A 23,572-nucleotide genomic window follows, 5' to 3' on the forward strand; every position below is an offset into this window, starting at 1 on the left:
TAAGAGTTCCTTTCACTGGAACTAAGGGGCCAGGCTCAACTCCTGAAAAACAACACCACACCATAATCCCCCCTCCACCAAACTTTACACTTGGCACAATGCAGTCAGACAAGTATCGTTCTCCTGACAACCGCCAAAGTCGTCCTCTTCTATGGGATTGCCAGACGGAGAAGTGTGATTCATCATTCCAGAGAACACGTCTCCACTGCTCTAGAGTCCAATAGCAGCGCTTTACACCACTGCATTTGATGCTTTGCATTGCACTTGGTGATGTAAGGCTTGGATGCAGTTGTTTGGTCATGGAAACCCACTCCATGAAGCTTTCTACGCTGTTCTTGAGCTAATCTGAAGGCCACATGAAGTTTGGAGGTCTGTAGCGATTGACTCTGTAGAAAGTTGCTGATCTCTGTGCAATAGCATCAGCATCCACTGACCCCGCTCTGGCATAGGTGTAGGTTTGGTGTTGAAGTTAAGGGTAGGTTTAGGTTCAGGAGTCAGTATAAGTTTAGTGTTAAACATGTGAATGTGACTCACATGGACAAATCTCTGCTGCATGGACCAGGATGGCCGAGTGGTTAAGGCGTTGGACTTAAGATCCAATGGACGAATGTCCACGTGGGTTCGAGCCCCGCTCCTGGTAAACATCTGCTTTGACAAGTAAAAGGATGTGTTTGTGGATGTTTAGCCAAAACGACCCACTGTGTGTGCACAAATAGAGATTGTGTTACTGCTCGCTGTTTAAAACTGTTCATCTACCTTCCACTTCTGAACTTTTTCCTCCATGTGAGACTGCTTTTTATTCTTCGCCTACAAATGTGCTGTTGTGTCTACTCTCTCTAATTCATCCCAAAGGTGTTCTATCAGGTTGAGGTCAGGACTCTGTGCAGGCCAGTCAAGTTCTTCCACACCAAACTCGCTCATCCACGTCTTTATGGACCTTGCTTTGTGCACTGGTGCGCAGTCATGTTGGAACAGAAAGGAGCCATCCCCAAACTGAAGTTGTCCAAAATCTCTTGGTGCTGAAGCAATAAGAGTTCCTTTCACTGGAACTAAGGGGCCAGGCTCAACTCCTGAAAAACAACACCACACCATAATCCCCCCTCCACCAAACTTTACACTTGGCACAATGCAGTCAGACAAGTATCGTTCTCCTGACAACCGCCAAAGTCGTTCTCTTCTATGGGATTGCCAGACGGAGAAGTGTGATTCATCATTCCAGAGAACACGTCTCCACTGCTCTAGAGTCCAATAGCAGCGCTTTACACCACTGCATTTGATGCTTTGCATTGCACTTGGTGATGTAAGGCTTGGATGCAGTTGTTTGGTCATGGAAACCCACTCCATGAAGCTTTCTACGCTGTTCTTGAGCTAATCTGAAGGCCACATGAAGTTTGGAGGTCTGTAGCGATTGACTCTGTAGAAAGTTGCTGATCTCTGTGCAATAGCATCAGCATCCACTGACCCCGCTCTGGCATAGGTGTAGGTTTGGTGTTGAAGTTAAGGGTAGGTTTAGGTTCAGGAGTCAGTATAAGTTTAGTGTTAAACATGTGAATGTGACTCACATGGACAAATCTCTGCTGCATGGACCAGGATGGCCGAGTGGTTAAGGCGTTGGACTTAAGATCCAATGGGCGAATGTCCACGTGGGTTCGAGCCCCGCTCCTGGTAAACATCTGCTTTGACAAGTAAAAGGATGTGTTTGTGGATGTTTAGCCAAAACGACCCACTGTGTGTGCACAAATAGAGATTGTGTTACTGCTCGCTGTTTAAAACTGTTCATCTACCTTCCACTTCTGAACTTTGTCCTCCATGTGAGACTGCTTTTTATTCTTCGCCTACAAATGTGCTGTTGTGTCTACTCTCTCTAATTCATCCCAAAGGTGTTCTATCAGGTTGAGGTCAGGACTCTGTGCAGGCCAGTCAAGTTCTTCCACACCAAACTCGCTCATCCACGTCTTTATGGACCTTGCTTTGTGCACTGGTGCGCAGTCATGTTGGAACAGAAAGGAGCCATCCCCAAACTGAAGTTGTCCAAAATCTCTTGGTGCTGAAGCAATAAGAGTTCCTTTCACTGGAACTAAGGGGCCAGGCTCAACTCCTGAAAAACAACACCACACCATAATCCCCCCTCCACCAAACTTTACACTTGGCACAATGCAGTCAGACAAGTATCGTTCTCCTGACAACAGCCAAAGTCGGTCTCTTCTATCAGACTGCCAGACGGAGAAGTGTGATTCATCGTTCCAGAGAACACGTCTCCACTGCTCTAGAGTCCAATAGCAGCGCTTTACACCACTGCATTTGATGCTTTGCATTGCACTTGGTGATGTAAGGCTTGGATGCAGTTGTTTGGTCATGGAAACCCACTCCATGAAGCTTTCTACGCTGTTCTTGAGCTAATCTGAAGGCCACATGAAGTTTGGAGGTCTGTAGCGATTGACTCTGTAGAAAGTTGCTGATCTCTTTGCAATAGCATCAGCATCCACTGACCCCGCTCTGGCATAGGTGTAGGTTTGGTGTTGAAGTTAAGGGTAGGTTTAGGTTCAGGAGTCAGTATAAGTTTAGTGTTAAACATGTGAATGTGACTCACATGGACAAATCTTTGCCATGTAAACCAGGATGGCTGAGTGGTTAAGGCGTTGGACTTAAGATCCAATGTACGATTGTCCACGTGGGTTCGAGCCCCACTCCTGGTAAACGTCTCCTTTGACAAGTGATGTGTTGGTGGATGTTTAGCCAATACGACCCACTGTGTCTGCACAAATAGAGATTGTGTATTAACTGCCTTAAATACTGCTCGCTGTTCAAAACTGTTCATCTACCTTGCACTTCTGAACTTTTTTCCTCCATGTGAGACTGCTTTTTATTCTTCACCTACAAATGTGCTGTTGTGTCTACTCTCTTTAATTCATCCCAAAGGTGTTCTATCAGGTTGAGGTCAGGACTCTGTGCAGGCCAGTCAAGTTCTTCCACACCAAACTCGCTCATCCACGTCTTTATGGACCTTTGTGCACTGGTGCGCAGTCATGTTGGAACAGAAAGAAGTCATCCCCAAACTGAAGTTGTCCAAAATCTCTTGGTGCTGAAGCAATAAGAGTTCCTTTCACTGGAACTAAGGGGCCAGGCTCAACTCCTGAAAAACAACACCACACCATAATCCCCCCTCCACCAAACTTTACACTTGGCACAATGCAGTCAGACAAGTATCGTTCTCCTGACAACCGCCAAAGTCGTTCTCTTCTATGGGATTGCCAGACGGAGAAGTGTGATTCATCATTCCAGAGAACACGTCTCCACTGCTCTAGAATCCAATAGCAGCGCTTTACACCACTGCATTTGATGCTTTGCATTGCACTTGGTGATGTAAGGTTTGGATGCAGTTGTTTGGTCATGGAAACCCACTCCATGAAGCTTTCTACGCTGTTCTTGAGCTAATCTGAAGGCCACATGAAGTTTGGAGGTCTGTAGTGATTGACTCTGTAGAAAGTTGCTGATCTCTGTGCAATAGCATCAGCATCCACTATCCACTGACTATCCTCTGGCATAGGTGTAGGTTTGGTGTTGAAGTTAAGGGTAGGTTTAGGTTCAGGAGTCAGTATAAGTTTAGTGTTAAACATGTGAATGTGACTCACATGGACAAATCTTTGCCATGTAAACCAGGATGGCCGAGTGGTTAAGGCATTGGACTTAAGATCCAATGGGTGAATGCCCACGTGGGTTCGAGTCCCACTCCTGATAAAAGTCTCCTTTGACAAGTAACGTGATGTGTTGGTGGATGTTTAGCCAAAACGACCCACTGTGTCTGCACAAATAGAGATTGTGTATTAACTGCCTTAAATACGGCTCGCTGTTTAAAACTGTTCATCTACTTACTTTGCACTTCTGAACTTTTTCCTCCATGTGAGACTGCTTTTTATTCTTCGCCTACAAATGTGCTGTTGTGTCTACTCTCTCTAATTCATCCAAAAGGTGTTCTATCAGGTTGAGGTCAGGACTCTGTGCAGGCCAGTCAAGTTCTTCCACACCAAACTCGCTCATCCACGTCTTTATGGACCTTGCTTTGTGCACTGGTGCGCAGTCATGTTGGAACAGAAAGGAGTCATCCCCAAACTGAAGTTGTCCAAAATCTCTTGGTGCTGAAGCAATAAGAGTTCCTTTCACTGGAACTAAGGGGCCAGGCTCAACTCCTGAAAAACAACACCACACCATAATCCCCCCTCCACCAAACTTTACACTTGGCACAATGCAGTCAGACAAGTATCGTTCTCCTGACAACCGCCAAAGTCGTTCTCTTCTATGGGATTGCCAGACGGAGAAGTGTGATTCATCATTCCAGAGAACACGTCTCCACTGCTCTAGAGTCCAATAGCAGCGCTTTACACCACTGCATTTGATGCTTTGCATTGCACTTGGTGATGTAAGGCTTGGATGCAGTTGTTTGGTCATGGAAACCCACTCCATGAAGCTTTCTACGCTGTTCTTGAGCTAATCTGAAGGCCACATGAAGTTTGGAGGTCTGTAGCGATTGACTCTGTAGAAAGTTGCTGATCTCTGTGCAATAGCATCAGCATCCACTGACCCCGCTCTGGCATAGGTGTAGGTTTGGTGTTGAAGGTAAGGGTAGGTTTAGGTTCAGGAGTCAGTATAAGTTTAGTGTTAAACATGTGAATGTGACTCACATGGACAAATCTCTGCTACATGGACCAGGATGGCCGAGTGGTTAAGGCGTTGGACTTAAGATCCAATGGACGAATGTCCACGTGGGTTCGAGCCCCACTCCTGGTAAACGTCTGCTTTGACAAGTAACAGGATGTGTTGGTGGATGTTTAGCCAAAACGACCCACTGTGTGTGCACAAATAGAGATTGTGTTACTGCTCGCTGTTTAAAACTGTTCATCTACCTTGCACTTCTGAACTTTTTTCCTCCATGTGAGACTGCTTTTTATTCTTCACCTACAAATGTGCTGTTGTGTCTACTCTCTCTAATTCATCCCAAAGGTGTTCTATCAGGTTGAGGTCAGGACTCTGTGCAGGCCAGTCAAGTTCTTCCACACCAAACTCGCTCATCCACGTCTTTATGGACCTTTGTGCACTGGTGCGCAGTCATGTTGGAACAGAAAGAAGTCATCCCCAAACTGAAGTTGTCCAAAATCTCTTGGTGCTGAAGCAATAAGAGTTCCTTTCACTGGAACTAAGGGGCCAGGCTCAACTCCTGAAAAACAACACCACACCATAATCCCCCCTCCACCAAACTTTACACTTGGCACAATGCAGTCAGACAAGTATCGTTCTCCTGACAACCGCCAAAGTCGTTCTCTTCTATGGGATTGCCAGACGGAGAAGTGTGATTCATCATTCCAAAGAACACGTCTCCACTGCTCTAGAGTCCAATAGCAGCGCTTTACACCACTGCATTTGATGCTTTGCATTGCACTTGGTGATGTAAGGTTTGGATGCAGTTGTTTGGTCATGGAAACCCACTCCATGAAGCTTTCTACGCTGTTCTTGAGCTAATCTGAAGGCCACATGAAGTTTGGAGGTCTGTAGTGATTGACTCTGTAGAAAGTTGCTGATCTCTGTGCAATAGCATCAGCATCCACTATCCACTGACTATCCTCTGGCATAGGTGTAGGTTTGGTGTTGAAGTTAAGGGTAGGTTTAGGTTCAGGAGTCAGTATAAGTTTAGTGTTAAACATGTGAATGTGACTCACATGGACAAATCTTTGCCATGTAAACCAGGATGGCCGAGTGGTTAAGGCATTGGACTTAAGATCCAATGGGTGAATGCCCACGTGGGTTCGAGTCCCACTCCTGATAAACGTCTCCTTTGACAAGTAACGTGATGTGTTGGTGGATGTTTAGCCAAAACGACCCACTGTGTCTGCACAAATAGAGATTGTGTATTAACTGCCTTAAATACGGCTCGCTGTTTAAAACTGTTCATCTACTTTGCACTTCTGAACTTTTTCCTCCATGTGAGACTGCTTTTTATTCTTCGCCTACAAATGTGCTGTTGTGTCTACTCTCTCTAATTCATCCAAAAGGTGTTCTATCAGGTTGAGGTCAGGACTCTGTGCAGGCCAGTCAAGTTCTTCCACACCAAACTCGCTCATCCACGTCTTTATGGACCTTGCTTTGTGCACTGGTGCGCAGTCATGTTGGAACAGAAAGGAGTCATCCCCAAACTGAAGTTGTCCAAAATCTCTTGGTGCTGAAGCAATAAGAGTTCCTTTCACTGGAACTAAGGGGCCAGGCTCAATTCCTGAAAAACAACACCACACCATAATCCCCCCTCCACCAAACTTTACACTTGGCACAATGCAGTCAGACAAGTATCGTTCTCCTGACAACCGCCAAAGTCGGTCTCTTCTATCGGATTGCCAGACGGAGAAGTGTGATTCATCATTCCAGAGAACACGTCTCCACTGCTCTAGAATCCAATAGCAGCGCTTTACACCACTGCATTTGATGCTTTGCATTGCACTTGGTGATGTAAGGCTTGGATGCAGTTGTTTGGTCATGGAAACCCACTCCATGAAGCTTTCTACGCTGTTCTTGAGCTAATCTGAAGGCCACATGAAGTTTGGAGGTCTGTAGCGATTGACTCTGTAGAAAGTTGCTGATATCTGTGCAATAGCATCACACTGGTGTTCTCCTGACAACCGCCAAAGTCGGTCTCTTCTATCGGATTGCCAGACGGAGAAGTGTGATTCATCGTTCCAGAGAACACGTCTCCACTGCTCTAGAGTCCAATAGCAGCGCTTTACACCACTGCATTTGATGCTTTGCATTTCTTTAATGTAAATCAATGGAACCAGAATTTTTTACAAGTCATCTTTGTTCATTTTTTTGGTCCGTTCTTCATGGTATAAACCCACAATGTAACAAACAGGCAGGCAGTTTCAAATTATGACAAAACCTGAAAAAGATCAGAAATGGAGATACAAGGTTTTGCTCCGTCAGCAGCAATATATATTTACACAATATTGTATTTTGCAATTTTGTGTTATTACTGCAACACATTGACAGATTTTTCTTGCTTAGAGCAAAACATTAAATTCAAGCGATTCCACAGTTAAAAGCAATGGGTAAAAATGGTGAATGTCAGGGATAAGAGACAGAAATTTGGACATAAAAGACATGAAAAAAAAATAACAACACAATATTGTGCTGTGTCAAACTGATCTATTTCATTTTATAATTCCAGATTAACTGTGCGATGATTACACTCAGTTATTTATTGATCTGAAGCTGTTTTGTCAGAATGACCAATATGGTTATGTCAATGTGACTCACATGGAAAAATCTGCATCACGTGAACCAGGATGGCCGAGTGGTTAAGGCGTTGGACTTAAGATCCAATGGACGCATGTCCACGTGGGTTCGAACCCCACTCCTGGTAAACGTTTGCTTTGCCTTTGACGAGTAACCAGTTATGTTGGTGGATATTCTGCCAGGAGTGCAACCCACTGTGTGCGTCTAAGCAAACAAAGTTTCCTGCCTTAAATATCGCTCGCTGTTTAAAACTGCTGTTGTATCTTGCGCTTCTGAACGCTTTCCTCCTCGTGAATCTGCTTTTTAGTCTTCGCTTACAAATGCGCTGTCGTGTCTACAGGTTTTTAGTTTATAGCCCCGTTCTGTGGGGGATTCGTGTCAGGCGTCATTTATTTATTCGTTTATTTAAATTCACTGCTAAAATCAGCTTTTAGGTTTGGCAATGAATTTGTCATCGTTTCTGTGAAGATTTGCGAATGTAGCCTTGAAACTATTATCTGTAACTGCAAGCAGAGATACTGAGATGTATCATACTCACTAATGAAAGCTGTGGATCTCCAGTGTCTAAGTGGAATTTATGACCAGGTTTTTGCATTTTTAGAACCGAATACTCAACGAAATACTTTTACACATATAGACAAAGGAAGTGAAAGAAACAAAGAAAAAGGAGCGACGCGTGCGGGAGTCACTCTCTCGAGTTTTGAGGGGCTGTTTTGACAGACTCAACAGACAGAGCAAAGTTAGCGGAACGTACCAACTGTGAGAGGGCGGGGTGCTGCATTGTTTTCTGTACTGAGATTCTGCAAAGCATTGTTCAGTCCCGATTGCTAATACGCAGAATATTCTATATCATATTGCTATTAATCCTTAAATCGTTGTCTAAATAGGCTATATTTTATAGCATGTCACCGGTATGACTGCTTAAAATGTGTACCCCCCCCTCTTTAAGGAATAAATTGAAGCGACCCGGCTTAGAGAGTCCTTTTCTGAACAACACGCTCTGCCAGAGACTTCACTCTGTCCTCCGGCCGTGAAATACAAAGTCCCAAAAGTAAGTGAAAAGTAGTTTTTTCGCGATGTATTGAGGTGTACTGCGTTTTAAACTGGAATTGTCCAACAGCCTGGCCAGAATTATTCATTATTAGTGCTGTGGTCTCGCCATGTGGCCGAGTGAGTGTGCAGCGGGTTAAACTGACGAGGGGAAGTCTATCTATAGCCATGTTTCGATGAGCTAAGATGAGGGAGCTCAGTAACGGTACCGGCAAAGCTGCTAACTGCGTTTCAGCGCCTTTCTTCGACAAAGTACTCAGACTTTTAATTACCCCCCAAAACCGTACTGTCAATATAGCTTTGGTTTGTGAACGAGAAGCTGAAGTTGGGCTTCCTGTTCTCCAGCTTCAACTTTAGTTTTCCGTTCCACCTTAAATCGTGCTGCAGTTCCATTCTGAGCAGTATGACGCCCTCACGCGCGAGAACGTAACCGCCGCACCGTTTAAGGTGGAATGAGAAGCTAACGCTAACTTCATCTTCGTGGCTGACGTTGATGGTCATGCATGTGTTTTAAGTTGGTGTTCTAATGAATTTTCCAGTGAATTTGCTTTTCACTCCTCCGTGTATGGAAGCAGAATAAGCTGAGGAAGGTGTTCAGGTATCTGACGCTTTTAACCCACTCTGGTGGAACTCCGACCCCTGAGACCACTGACAACTTGACCTTCTGTAATGACTGTTGCCCCATCCTCATATAACCATGTTCACATGCCTTGATCACATTGTCTCTTACCAATGCTGCCCTGGATGAAAATGTAAGGTCACTTATTTCTTTTTTTACTGCTGTCTCTTTACCACCTTAAAGGCAATACTGTTTCATGCAACTCATGCTTGTATGCTTGTTTACAGTCCTGTGCAAAAAGTTAAGCACCCATGGTATATAATAGCACACATTGTATATATGGATTAACTTTAAGCTAGAAGAAGTTGGCACCACCTCAGCATGGTAACACTTTTAATACGCTTTTTCCCAGGTGGATGAAGAGCTGGTCAATATGACGATATTTTTCTTAATCATGGTAAATTACACACAATATGTTGCAATGTGTTGTGTGTGTGTTGTGGTTTTTTTTTATTTATTTATTTATTTTTTAAATGCAACACAGTGTGTAAAATATTAAATACAAAGAATTATTTCATTTTTAATTGTATATTTTAAAATGTGGACTTATTTTGTCTTCTAACTCATCAGATGTCAGAAAAAAATATATTGTGACAGGTTGTATATTATTTCTTGGAGTATCACAATATGAAGGTGTATGACTTCATGCAGGAGAAGCACTAAGAAGTGAAAATATATGCTGACTGCATTGAAATTAGTGCTGGACCCCCAGCAAATAACATACATTGCACATAACTGTCAGGTTAAGAGCACAAAAGAGAAAGCAGTGCCCCTGTTGCCAAGCAGTTTCTATTTTATGAGCGTTGTCGTGGATAGAAAGCTTATCTATTTTTATATGATATATTAAAAATGTTAACTGAAAAAGCAACATCACTGTGTGTTGTCATGGTATAAGGATATAGCACTAATTACAAAAATAGGCTTGAGCTTTCACCACACAGATACTGAGATTTCTTTATTTTTCTCTTTTCAGTTCCATTAAAAAAATGGGTGCTTAGACTTTTGCATCCCACTCTTTGCACATTTTCTTTCATTACTTCTAACAGTCACAATGCTTATTGTTAAAGAGAACCTGCAAAGCCTCGTCTTCACTTTTTTCTGAGCACATCAGAAGGTGAGTGTTTGAATAGAGAATGGCGAGCGGCTGTGTTGTGTAGAGGCATGATGTCTGCGGTAATGTGGCCCTGATGGGCATTCAAATTTCCAGAATGTAAAGCACTCTGGATCTGTGTTGTTCAGATGTCATTTGTGTGGAATGCTTGTAATGTTTCCTGGCATCTTTTGACCCACCCGGAGTTGATCTATTGATCGGGAATGTTCTCTTTATGTAGGTTATTTATTTTTTCCTTTTAATTTAAGTCACTGTTAGCTTGTTACAAAATTCACGCATGGACTTCAAGCATGATTTGTAGCCCTTTTGAAAAAGATTTGTTGCCGCTGAAGAAGCATGTTGTAGTTCATGTGGATGAGCTACTGGCTGATCTTATTGGTTGCTACTTTTTCATTTGATTATTGTGAAATTATCTATTCGTTTATCTGTCAACCTACTTTGGATTCCACAGCTGGGCAGTATATTGTGAGCTTGTATTATTATTATTATTATTATTATTATTATTATTATTATTATTATTATTATTATTATTATAATAAATAATAATAATGAACCCTTTTTAAAACTTTTATAAAGTTATAAAAACTCAGTTTTCTTGACTTTTTCTCCAACCTTTTTATCTTCCAAACCTTCTCTTTACTTTCTTGTTTTGTACAGAAGAAACTATCGCCAAATAATTCTTATCGTATGGCAATAAAGATAAAATATTGACAAGCTCATGTGTAATGATGCCCTTCATCAAGACAGTCGATGAAGTTGCTGTTATTCAGGCCTCTTTGGCTGACTGGCTGCTGTTGCTGACCTGTACTATCTCTGAAGTGTGTTTGATGCATTTGACATTGTTGCTTTCCACCCTCAGTTGCTAGCTACACCTAATAAAACTGAACTAATTCTTTAGTAGGGATGGGCATTTAAACTATTTTTTGCTATTCAAATATGTGAGCTGGACGCATTTTCATTAGTTGGCCAGAGCCAATTAAACATAAATAATGGAAATTACTTTTTTCTAAGTACTTAAAGTAACTTGTGAGCTATAACATGTTTAGGAGGGGTTTGTTACCCTCGCATGAGTGTATACTTGTAGAGCACATGCGTTGCTGACATTTTCAGTCTCGAGTGAAATGTAAGCTTTGGCTGACTGTGTAGCTGCAGACACTTCTTCTTATGCAAAATGCAGTGCAGTAAATCTGTTGGCTGCAAAATACGGAGCTGGCTAAGCAAGGCAGCTAATAAGCTATTACAGTTTAGCTGCTTTAGACTTGTACTTTAGCCACATAAAACAAAGAAATTGTACAATTAAATATTTAATCACAATTTGTAGATCAATTCATTGTCAGCTAAAATGTCTGGCATACCTAGGTGCAGCTAGCATGACCTGCACTTAATTGTTTGGTTGTTTTTGTGATTTTATCTTTGTCTTTTAGGCATATGTAAATTCAAATTTTGGGCTCACAACTTTTAAATATGCATTTTTTCCATCTTTTTGTCTGTATGTAGCTCTGCTTAGATGTCTTTCACTTTTTACATGGCTTACTCAAATACCTGAAAATGAGTGCTCCACATATTTGAATAACTCAGCCCATCCCTATTCTTTAGCTTCTTCCTTTTCACTTGCCCCTTCCCTTTTGTCTCTACTGTAACTCATCACAAGATGGAGAATCAGAGGGTTGATCAGTCCTGGGCCAGAGGCACAGGCAGGCCCAGGCAGGGTTCAGGGAACAGTCCCAGCCTGCCTAGCGCTAACGTGAATGGGAATGACCCCCACGGGGCCAGGAGAAGACAGAACCGCTCATCCTATTCAGAGAGCCAGGGCTTGGAGGGAAACGTCACAGAGGGCTTTGGGCCCATGCAGGGCACCAGGGGAGAGATTGTGTGGTTTAACAGCAGCATGTACGAAGAAGCCGAGGGCTACTTTCAGAACTTTGGCTCGGGGACCAGGGCCCCTCCACTGTCGTCCTCTCCAAGGGACCGGGTCCATCGGCCCCTGGTGTTTAGAGCTAAGCGGAACCCCAGCCAGCAAAGCCGTGATGAGGGCAGCCCTCGGCCTCATAGCCACCATCGCTCATCGTCTGAGCCTCAGAGGGGACGGATGGCGCCCAGGGGAGCAGGCAGGAAGAGGGTGTTCTCAGAGACCGAACGTACCCCTCAGAAAGGACGGGACAAGTATGGCACATTCAGGGCATGGGACAATACTTTCATTTTCTTTTCAGTTGTCTTATCTTCTGCTTGATTTATGAAATCAGTGTTTTCACATATGTTGTTTTTTTGTATTTATGTATCTGTATGTTTTATTTGCTTGTCTGCACTGAGTGTGGTTTTGGAATGTCGTCCCAATTCTCTGCCAACACGAATCCTCGCATCAAAACCTCTACCTGTTTTTTACGTGGCTTATAGCTGCTTCGTGGAAACAAATAGGCACCAGTAGCCAGCCAGTTGACGGGAAGAGTTTGGAGTATGCTAGGTCTGCGCTATTGTTCATTAGCCTTGTCAGCAAAAGCAACAAATGGCTTTTACTGAGAGAGAGAGGCATGTGGTGGCCTCTCATCCTCACGGAGATGTGCACTGATCACGTCATAGTGCATTGATAGAACTTTAGATCTGTGTGGTTTAGTACAGAGTGTAACTACATGCAGTACTTGCTGTATTTCAGCTTTGCTTGTTTAAGCTATTTGTATACCCTGAAATTCTGTACAAATATTTGAGTTGCAGCTCAGATATTTGGAAGATTTAACAGCCTTATGTAATCATTAGCCTAATCAGTACAAAGTCAGTAATAAAACAATGGCGACACACTGAAGTGTTCAAGAGCTTTCGTTTTAAAATCTGTTGGAGTTAAAGCTGTCTCCACTATAAAAAATAGTAGTGATATTTACTATTGATTGTTGGATAAATTGCCATGATATCTGGGACAGAAAGATGTACTCATCCATGGTCCACAGACAAATGAGTTCTTTCATAGCAACAGTTGCTAGATTGGACAAGCCTTGCAGAATGTAAGTAATCCTATTTAACCTTATGAGAAATTGATGCACACAATGTGTTCTTTTGTAAAACACAAGTTAGGACTACATTTAGTGTGCATGGTTTAAGATCTCTAAAGATGAACATATGATTGAATAAGCAAGAAGAAATTTGAATGCAGAAAACATCTGTTCACATGTTTCAAGCCTCTGCTGCAGCGCCTAGTGCATTCCAGGCAAGTTGGTTATTAAAGCCGTCCCAAATGGACTACCAAATGGAGGGAAATTCAAATGACCAGAACGGCTGTTTGATTTGCATTTAATAAACATTGTATGGGGTTTCACATGCTATGAGGATGTCTACAAACATCAGAGGTTTTTAGCATCAATGTTTAGTGTTTACATATTCAATAATGCGAACAGTCAGAAATGGCAAAATACTTCATAATAGAGACATATTAATGTGTAAAAGTGCTGCTTCACATGGCAAGCTGATCTGTTCGTTGGCAGTCACATCAGCACTCAATAGCAGTAATGCTAGTACACTACGGCCCAAAACCTGTTTGCTGTAGAAAAACGAACATACTTAAGTTTTTAGATCCCCCCCCCCCCCCCTTGGCAAGATGGGTAACCAAGTACAGTATGAGAAACACTTGAGGGGAAAAAGTGATATACATATCTACAGTTTCTTCTTAGGTTGAGTGGTTTTTAAGGCTTGTCCTGCTTCTCATAGGTTGCTATGCAAGAGTGCATTGTTTGGAGCATGGATGGGCCAGTCAGAGAACTGTCGATTCAAAAACGTCGTGTTTTTTATAATCCCATTTGTGTTCAATTTATTTTAATAATTGTATTTTTTTCACTACATAGTTTTTGGGGGCTGCATTGTTGTCGCATTGATTTTAATGCAGTTTAATTTGCAACACCTTTTACACTTGCACTAAAAAGAAAATGATGGCACATTCAGTATATTTAGAACTTGTCTGGGTTGGTCTCTTTCTCTCTCTTCCGTAAGTTCTAACTCCACCCACGTTTTATTTTTTGTCTCCTCTCCCTTCCTGCAGAACCAAAATGAGTGACCTTCAGTGCCTTGGCCAGGAAAAGATCTGGTTCGACAAATCCAGATATGATGAGGCGGAGAGACGCTTCTACGAGGGAATAAACGGCATCTCTCAGGCTCCTCAGGTACTGCTTTTCTTTGGGAACTGAACACGACACAGAGGAAATTTCAGCTTGTGACTTTCCTGTATTAGACTTGACCCATGTGTAAGTCCTTGATGATCCACGTCTACGGTTATGACGGCACCTAATTAACTATATTAATACTTCAGTTAGAGGAGCACTGGTCTTGACAGGACCTGATTGCCTGTTTTGCTCAGCTGTTGTCCATGGCCAGGAAGCGAAGCATGGCTGAACATTCTTTTTCTGAAGCTCTTCTTTCCTTCATGAGTTGCATGGCTGCTTGGTGTCCATCTTTCTTTAGACCTTATTGCTTCAGCTGGTGTGTGAAGAGTGAGTTTATCTATGTATGCATGTAGAGGTGGACAATATGATATTGTTTTCATGCCAAGTTTAAGCAGTAGAACGTGTGTGTTGTCACAAATAACATGTTGATCCCAAGTGTTCTATTGGTTTTGTACAATAGTTATGCAAAATTTAAGGTAAAGAATAGCAGGCCTGAATATTGTATCAAAAGTTCAATGATGATTTCTGTTAATCACAATTTTTGCAAATCATAAGAGCTGCAATTTTAATTAAAACTCATTTAATGTGGAGAAATTTTACTTGATAAGATGGTGAACTGTCCAGTACATTCAGTTAAAACGTCAAACCTGGTAAAATAGACATGCTGATGGTCTTGGCCTCAAGCTTATTGTATAGAAGTCACATTTTAAATTGCCAACAAAATATTGGCCAGAAAGTTCCCAAATAGATATTTTCCTCAGATATTTTCTTAATCAGAGATTTAAGTCACAGTTCCTTCTACTAAAAAAAAGTATTCTTTTGTTTTATAGTTGGAGCCAGAAAAGTCATCAGGTTCAGCTCAGCTTTTTAAAAACTGCCAGTTTGCCTAAATGTCATTTTGTTTCAGTCGGTAAAGCATTGCACAGCCCCTCTTGTTTACTGGATTGTATTCCGCAACAACATGCTTACAGTTTGATTTACTATCACGCTCTCGGTGTGAGCAAAACAAGCTGAAAGTAGAGATTGTACAAATACAGTACCAGGTATGCTGTATTGGCTATCGGAGGGAATAAAGAATGAATTCAAAGATGCTCATTTAAAAGCTTTGTAACTTTCAAATGAATAAATATTGGATCAGTATTTTGTATTAGAAAAGATCTAGTAAACATGTTTTAATACCCTCGTACAATGCATATACAGGTTGTCAGCCCAGCTTTTGCCATAGTAAAATATTAACTTTTTTTTTTTTTTACAGTTTATTTCTGCAAATGTTACATTACAAAAGTTATAGTGTTCCTATTCTATTAAAGCCTTTTAATAAACGTAGGTCTGCTGTTCTAGCATTTTCTGTTTTTAACATCTGCACAAAACTCAAATGATGCATCATGATTCATATTAAGAATGACAAATGCTTTTTAGTATTTGTCCATTAAACATATTGCCCACCTTTTTATGTGCATGTATGTGAGCGTCTTTCTGCTTGCCTGCTTGCTTGCCCTCTCCCCATCCGCCTCTCGCTTGCCCGTTTGACTCGGCCCTCTCTACCCCGCTGTACCCTTTCAGGAGAGAGATGCTAGTGCCATCCTGCAGGACATTGTTAAAGCCCGCCAGAAAATCCAGCAGTCCCTAGACGGAGTGAGTACTACCCCTCCCCGGCCAGAATACAGCCCAAACTCCCCAAGCTTCAAACTTCCATTAATCAGAATGGAATGTAGAATGAGGCAGTACTTTATTTTTAACTGAACTGAATAGTTTTTATCACTTTGACTCCGAGTACGCTCTTCACTGTCAGTCACTGCTGTCCTGCTCCCTAAAGTGCCTGGCCTTGATGTGCTCTTGATTTGAATGGGCAATTAAATGGAAAAACCACTTTCTATCTGCCTGTAACAGTCTCTAGGTATGGCTTTCAAGTTCACTTTAGCCTGCAGCAGTGATCATTACCCCTGCATAAAATCATTCTCGCACAGTGCTGAAGTGGATGTCACCAGATGGACAGCCAGAAATGCTGGCAGTCAGTGCTGCACTAGTTGTCCTGTGTGGCTTTAGGACCAGAACTGGAATGAGCTGCATTGTTTCTAAATCCTTATTTAGTGGTAGTTAGTTTCAGGAATTCCTAAGGGTAGGAAAAGTGAGCCAGCACCCCGAGGGACATGGGTTCAAATCCCAGGACTGACTGGGTAAAACCTTGGCGTCGGACATGACTCTTAATCCCTCACTCACACCAAAGTGGAGGTGCTTTTCTGGAGATGCTGTGCTTCCAGACTGGGCGTAGTTAGGTATGAGAATCAAAGTTACATTGATTCTACAATGTAGTGGCAGTACCAGTCTGTCTCAACTAGCAACAAATAACAAATATGATGATTTTTAAGTTTTTAGTCAAACTCAATGTTATCTATAGCCAGTGTATGATTTTAATTAAATTTTCTGGACAACTTCTTAAATGGCTTCTGGCCATACGATAAAACGGCAGCATCAAACTAGCAGTTTTGGTGTGTGTGTGTGTGTGTGTGTGTGTGTGTGTGTGTGTGTGTGTGTGTGTGTGTGTGTGTGTGGTGTGTGTGTGGTGTGTGTGTGGGGTGTGTGTGGTGTGTGTGGTGTGTGTGGTGTGTGTGTGGTGTGTGTGGTGTGTGTGGTGTGTGTGGTGTGTGTGTGTGTTCACTCACTGGCCACTATTAGGTACACATGTTCAGTGTGTGTGTTCACTCACTGGCCACTATTAGGTACACATGTTCAGTGTGTGTGTTCACTCACTGGCCACTATTAGGTACACATGTTCAGTTGCTGATCACAAATAGCTAATCAGTCAATCACATGGCTGCAACTCAATGCATTTAGACATGTAGAGATGGTCAAGACATTTAGCTGAAGTGCAACCTGAGCATCAGAATGGGGAAGAAAGGTGATTTAAATGACTTTGAACGTGGCGTGGTTGTTGGTCCCAGATGGGCTGGTCTGAGTATTTCAGAAACAGCTGGTCTACTGGGGTTTTCACAACCATCTAGGGTTTACAGAGAATGGTCTGAAAAAGAGGAAATATCCAGTGAGCAGCAGTTGTGTGGACAAAAATGCCTTGTAGATGGGAGAGGTCAGAGGAGAATGGGCAGACTGGTTTTAGATGATGGAAAGGCAACAGCAACTCAAATAACCAACCAAAATCTCTGAGGAATGTTTCCAATATCTTGTTGAAAGTATGACATGAAGAATTAAGGCAGCTCTGAAGGCAAAAGGTGGTCCAACCTTTAACTCTATATATATATATATATATATATATATATATATATATATATATATATATATATATATATATATATATATATATATATATATATATATATATATATATATAGCGCGTGTGCACATATGCACTCTGTGGCATGTACAGTGTTTTGTATGCTGTGCCTACGCTTTCCTTGTGTGCTGCAATGCAGTGTGCATGTCCTACACTCTCAGTAATCACCTTCATGTCTGCTTGTCTTAGTGGTGTCAGGGGGAGCTTGTTGCCTCACAGGCTGCTTGAGGGTATTTTTGTGTCTGTGGCTTGTGGTTTCATTGACTGCAACATGCCATGTCTACTGGAGTCAAATGAACAAACTTTCACTCTATTTTCCTTCCGTTTAGCCGTGTAAGTGTAGTAACCACATTAAAAAATCACATGTGGGATGTTTGTTTTCATTGTTTAGAAGTATAACTGAAACGTATGTAAATAAATGACAAGTGAAAGTCTGTATGCATTAATTTTGTAGCCAAAGTAGAAATATTGACTGTATTCTAAGGTTGTCCCTACTGACTACTTTCAGAATTCATTGTCAAAATAATTTATATAGATTACTTGATTACGAATGTAGTCATTTTTTTACTTGGGTATATTTTTCAAAATAACTAAACAATATCAAATCATGCATAGCATTTCAAATATTCCAAGAGACCTGATCTAGGCAGACTATAAAAATTATTTGTATTGTTGTGGGCTAAAGGTTACTTTATCATATATAAATGGCTGTGTTGGAAAAAATGGTTGGGGGGGGGGGGGGGAATTTTAAGACTTGAATTGGATCCAATAGAGCCATTGTGTGAATGAAGATAAAGTGGTGGAATGATAAAAAGCTGGATTTTAGCTCAGTGTTTTTTGGTGCATATGCATCTTTACTCTGATTTCTTTCATTTCTCAATCTGTGCATGTGCACAAGCAGGGCGCACCCGTGGTAACAGCAGGCAGGATTTAATGCAGCGTCTGCAAAACGGCAACAAAACACAGGGTGAAGCTGAAACCAAGTACATGATTGAGAAAATGAACTTGAATATTCATGTTCTAAATGATGTATATTTGCATTTGCTGGTAAATTGAAAAGCTGTGGGTTTTCCATTATCTGATTACACACTTGCATGTAAAGGTGTTGAATGAAACTTGAGTCTGATTTTATGCAGTTATTAAATTAAGTGTATGTAAATTGCTACAATGCTTTTTGTATATGTTGTAATGTTTTAGCACTAAACCTTAGCAATTAAAGAAGAAATATCACAGCTCAAATATTTACATTACTTATTTGCTCCTAAACACAGCAAGCGTATTAACAGAAGGCAGACATGCTGGCTGAATTTGACATGCTGTAAAATTCAATATTACCTTTTGGGCTGTGTGGATGTTGTGCGGTTGGTGTGGGTTTTTTTCTTCCCCCAAATGTGATACAGTTTAGTGTGTGGACTGCAGGGTGATGTAACCCACTCATTGAGAATTTAAAAACTAATGGTTTTATTGCAACAGCCCTGCCTTCATTTATCTGAAATACATTCTGTTCTTTTTGTTTTAAAAATTCTTAACTGACCTTGCTTATTTTTCTCTGTTCTCCTGTATGTGTGCGCATGGCGGCGGGGGGTTTGTGAACTCCCCTCAGGTGAAGGCAGCCCTACAGACAGGAAAAGGGCACTCACGTCCCCAAAAAACCCGCGAGCGCAAGACGGTAAGTGCCACAGCACTGTGGGCCTCACAGGAGAGTGGCAAAGCATGAGAGAGAATCATACACAAACACACAAACTCTGTGCTGTCTCACTTCTCACTGCATGAGACAGTTAAAGCTACCGCTGAAGATTGTGCTGTTTTGTGTCTGTGCGTGTGAATGTACATGTATGCATGTGCCATTTTTGTGTCTTTTTATTTTTTTATTTTTTTTAGACCAGGGCATTTGGGAGCATGTTTACTGAGTAAGGTTGTTGTTTCATGCTTGTCCTTTTTAAGGCAGACATAGGTTTTGAGAAGTTGAAATTGCCTTTGCTGCATGTTCTGGACACAGTATTGCTGTTGTATTTCTGTGTATTGCAGTATGCCTTTGGTTTGCATTGATGGTCTTTAACCATATCAATAGCTTATGCTGCATTGTTTTGACAAATCGTTTGTTGAAATAGTTACACCTGGCATCAACTTGTCATGGGTTGTCTGGCCATAAGTGGACTGGCAAGAATAGGGTCCATTCTGTCTGAGACGTCTTGTGATCACTCAAACCACTTTTGGAGGTGGTCAAGGATGCATATGACCACGTAAATTTATACTGTAAACACGAAAGTGTCCTGATGTGTCGCTAACAGAAGGCTGTCTAATCACCTGCTTCATCACAGTAAAGACAACAATGACTTATACTTTTGTTCCTTCATCTCCTCTTCCAGTTGTTTTAAAGTTGCATTTACAGTGCAGTCTAAATGTTTCTAAAAGCCTTTACATGAACAAGAAATAGCACCACATCTCTCTGACAAACTCCGAGATACTGCCGTTATAAATGTAGCTGGTATCCTTCCTCTAGTCAAGAAAGCCAAAGTCCTAAGCTTTGAGATGCGTTCGAGACATCGGGATCTCACTGTCCACTTATCAGATCAGTCGAGAGAGATGTTAATACCAACTGTGAACAGGGCCTCTGATAAATTGGAAAAATATTTTTAGGGGCTCATTTGCATATTATGCACTGCTGCAACATCAGCACTATGAAGAGTAATACTGCAATAAGCTAAAGGCAAAAGCTGTACTATTCAAGCCTTCTTGGTATGTCTGTTACAGACCTGCATGGAGTGTATCTCTGTGTGCTCACTCAGAGCTTAGCATTACCCTCTGCAGAGAGTGTACCTGCGTCAAGAGATCTGACTTGCGCATGTGTTTATCGCAGCAGCAGGTTCCACTGGGCAATTTAAGTCTCTTAACTTTCATCTTTTCGTCCTTGGCCACAGAGTCAGAATGCCAGCAAAACGGATCAGAGTGAGCTGCTCTCACGCCTGAAGAATCTGGAGCTGGACAACAAGAACTTGCGTAAAGGTGTGTGTGTGTGTGTGTGTGTGTGTGTATCTATGTTATGTATGTGTGTGTCTTTCAATGTGTACAGAATGTTGCAATTGCAGTTAACGAACAGCTCTCATGTTTTGATGTCTTTCCATCCTGTCAGTGGTGGATGACCTGAGGGCCATGCTGTCCAAACTAGAGTCCAGAATGTCAGTTCTAGAGAAAAGCCAGAGCCAGCCAACTAAACCAGCTTCAGCCCTGCAGGTAAATAAAGATGCACATCCTCCACACACTGTATCTGCATTGCTATGATAGATGTTAGTAAAATGCCCAGTGGGTGTGTGTGTGTTGCTGCTAAACTGTCAGATTGTGCTGTCAGATACTTGAGGTCACTGGTTTTCAAACTGTGGGTCGCGTCCTACTTTTAGGTCGCAGTGTGGGAACCAGTGGGTCTCAAGGGTGTGTCTGTGTGGGTTTTTATGTATATGTATATGTCTGTGTGTATCACCCTGTTCCTGATGCACTGCTCCTTCCAAAGTGCCATGTGTTATCAATTTGGCCAATTTCACAGAAGTAATCTTTGGTCGCTGTGCTCAAAGCTTGCAATTTTATTTGCTTTTAACTGGGAGCTGAAGTGTGAAAGTCAAAGACCACCCTTCATTTATTATGTTTCCGGTGAAAATGGCCTTTTTTTTTTTTCTCTCTGGAGATGTTTTGAGATTAGACTCTTGTTAGACTCTCAAATATGTTTGGGATTACATGGATCGTGAAAAGCGGAAAATGCAGTCAACTTCGAAGACTGAACCTCAGGTGTGGAAAAATATTTGCAGATTTCTTTGATAAAACTGAAAGCATATCTACCAAATATAATAATCATTACATACTAAATACTACAATGAGGCTTTTAGTTATGCCTTAAGAGGGAAATAAAATAGAACATGAACATGAAATAAATGAAGGGTGGTCTCTGACTTTTGCACAGCACTGTACATGCCTCATATGTACTCCTTTTGTCAATAGTGCCTAGTTCTTTTCAGTAAAGCTCCATAGTGCAGGCCTATGTGTTCCATTCATTGATATGATACTGTACCTCTTGAATGATGATAGTAATATTGAGCAAACGTGGACTGCAAGCTTAAGGAACAGTGTATTTTCATATCAAAAATATTTGGGTTTCTTAGAACAGCTATGCGTCTACATGCGAGTCCTGGCATGAAAAACTGGGAACTCTGCTTAAGCTAGCTTATTTCCACTATATTCATGAACAGAGTGAAACTGCATCAGCCCCAAATCTGTGTGAAACCCAGCTATACATTATGCAGTCAGTTTGACGGTGATAAACCTGAAGCGACTTGGTTTAAAAAATTACTTGCTACAAATAGAATCAATTCCTCATTATCTGATTCTTCTTCTCAACTTTAGGCTGCTCCAGCTCCAAATCCCAAGGTGGTAGTAAAAGATGAAGAAGGGGATGATGACATCGACCTGTTTGGCAGTGACAAGGAAGATGAAGAGGCAGAGCGCATAAAGGCACAGAGAGTGCAGGAATATGCAGCTAGGAAGTCTGCGAAACCCGCCCTCATCGCAAAGTCCTCCATTCTGCTTGACGTCAAGCCTGTATGCCCTCCTCGAGTCCATGCTTGTTTTACTGCTTTAGATTTAATCAATTCTTTTGATTCAGTTGTTACTCACTGACCTTTTGATTTCAGACCCATTTCAATAAGCATATTTGCAGTTGCTCATTAAGTTTTGCTTCCTTTTCTTCATACTCTGTACCTAACCCATCCGTCTTCCTCTCAGTGGGATGATGAGACGGACATGGCCAAGCTGGAGGAATGCGTACGCTCAGTGCAGGCAGACGGGTTGCTGTGGGGTGCCTCCAAGCTGGTTCCTGTCGGTTACGGCATCAAGAAGCTGCAAATTAACTGTGTGGTTGAAGACGACAAAGTCGGAACAGACATGCTTGAGGAAGAAATCACCAAATTTGAGGACTATGTAATTACTGAGTATTTTCCTGAGCATTTCAATTTAATTGTAAAGCAATTTGTGTTTAGAGTAGGAGTTAATTTTGCTATACTCATTTCCTTTTACAGGTCCAGAGTGTTGACGTTGCTGCCTTCAATAAGATCTGAGCCTATCCTCAACAATCAACCCATCACCTCAGTTACTGCTGTTGTACGGTTACTAATAAACAGTTAAAAACAAACACTTAGTTTGTAAAGCTTTGTCTTTTTAATTTTATTTTTTTTAAAATAATATCCACATTTTTATAGCACTTAAATTAGCAGAAATGTGTGCAGTACAGTTGAGTTTGCAAATCCTTTGGGATTACCTGGCTTTCTGCTTAAGGGCTCCTAGATATGAATTTTGATTACCATCTAAGCACAGCAGAACATTTGCAATGCAATATAGCATTTTAAAATGCCATTTCTCTAAACAAATGGTTTATGTAATCCGTGTCAAAGATGTAAAGTCTGTGAGCCTCCAGGATCATGAAGAGGGTAATTGGGGCCAGGTGTTTCAATCAGTTCAGGTGTAACCTTTTGTAATTAGAAAGTTAGTCAGTGCAGAATTCAAGCAGTTAAAAAGAAATGCGGTCTTTCAGAGGACGCAGCTCAAGGATTTTTGAGTTGGAATTCATCAGCCCACAGTTGGGCAAATTCTCAGATGGAAGATGGTCAGCATACGAACACACCTACCATATTAAGTGGTATTGTCTGCACGGGCAAGTTGACCTTTTTAAAAATGAATGCAGCATTGGGTTTGGAGAAAACGAATCTCTGCTCATCAACACCAAAACCTTGTCCCAAGTGTGGAGCATGGTGGAGATATGATGCCGTGGCCTGACCTGCTGCCTAAGGGCCTCGGGCAGCTTGCAGTCATTATGGGATGATTCCAAGTTGTATCAGGAAACGACAAAATCATGTCAGGATGGTTGTGATCCGAAACGGAGTTGTGCGATACGACTGTGATCCAAAACATGCGGCTAATTCAATAAGGAGTCAACCTAACTTCAGCCTCAGTGCTGGGATCCAAGCAAGACAACCTCAAAACAGACATGAACTGAACTGTATGGAGGAAATGGCCATACTTCCCAGCTACTGTGGTGGACTGAT

At 41.7% G+C, this 23,572-nt stretch overlaps 1 protein-coding gene and 7 non-coding genes across 12 annotated transcripts; all 8 read left to right on the forward strand.

The window, feature by feature from the left end:
• The first annotated feature begins 557 nt into the window (after nucleotides 1–557).
• Nucleotides 558–640, forward strand: trnal-uaa. The gene has a single exon. It is a non-coding gene; the product is annotated as a tRNA-Leu (tRNA).
• Nucleotides 641–1,585: 945 nt separating this feature from the next.
• Nucleotides 1,586–1,668, forward strand: trnal-uaa. The gene has a single exon. It is a non-coding gene; the product is annotated as a tRNA-Leu (tRNA).
• A 945-nt stretch (nucleotides 1,669–2,613) lies between these two features.
• On the forward strand, nucleotides 2,614–2,696 carry trnal-uaa. The gene has a single exon. It is a non-coding gene; the product is annotated as a tRNA-Leu (tRNA).
• Nucleotides 2,697–3,655: 959 nt separating this feature from the next.
• trnal-uaa lies at nucleotides 3,656–3,738 on the forward strand. The gene has a single exon. It is a non-coding gene; the product is annotated as a tRNA-Leu (tRNA).
• A 964-nt stretch (nucleotides 3,739–4,702) lies between these two features.
• trnal-uaa lies at nucleotides 4,703–4,785 on the forward strand. Its single transcript has one exon. It is a non-coding gene; the product is annotated as a tRNA-Leu (tRNA).
• Nucleotides 4,786–5,734: 949 nt separating this feature from the next.
• trnal-uaa lies at nucleotides 5,735–5,817 on the forward strand. Its single transcript has one exon. It is a non-coding gene; the product is annotated as a tRNA-Leu (tRNA).
• Nucleotides 5,818–7,319: 1,502 nt separating this feature from the next.
• On the forward strand, nucleotides 7,320–7,402 carry trnal-uaa. The gene has a single exon. It is a non-coding gene; the product is annotated as a tRNA-Leu (tRNA).
• An 836-nt stretch (nucleotides 7,403–8,238) lies between these two features.
• On the forward strand, nucleotides 8,239–22,662 carry eef1da (eukaryotic translation elongation factor 1 delta a (guanine nucleotide exchange protein)). 5 transcript variants are annotated; one of them, XM_017682159.1, is made up of 11 exons: nucleotides 8,244–8,326; nucleotides 10,012–10,058; nucleotides 11,707–12,218; nucleotides 14,077–14,197; nucleotides 15,761–15,832; nucleotides 19,090–19,155; nucleotides 20,408–20,492; nucleotides 20,620–20,720; nucleotides 21,879–22,073; nucleotides 22,257–22,451; nucleotides 22,550–22,662. In XM_017682159.1, the coding sequence occupies exons 3-11, from the start codon at nucleotides 11,707–11,709 to the stop codon at nucleotides 22,586–22,588; spliced, it is 1,386 nt and encodes a 461-aa protein (XP_017537648.1). In that variant the 5' UTR covers nucleotides 8,244–8,326; nucleotides 10,012–10,058; the 3' UTR covers nucleotides 22,589–22,662. The 5 variants fall into 5 exon arrangements, with proteins under 5 accessions (XP_017537650.1, XP_037403588.1, XP_017537648.1 ...); XM_017682160.1 differs by lacking the exon at nucleotides 15,761–15,832; XM_017682162.1 differs by lacking the exon at nucleotides 11,707–12,218 and having other exon boundaries at nucleotides 8,250–8,326.
• The last annotated feature ends 910 nt before the right edge of the window (nucleotides 22,663–23,572 follow it).

Source organism: Pygocentrus nattereri, chromosome 19, assembly GCF_015220715.1.
Source record: "Pygocentrus nattereri isolate fPygNat1 chromosome 19, fPygNat1.pri, whole genome shotgun sequence".
NCBI lineage: Eukaryota > Metazoa > Chordata > Actinopteri > Characiformes > Serrasalmidae > Pygocentrus > Pygocentrus nattereri.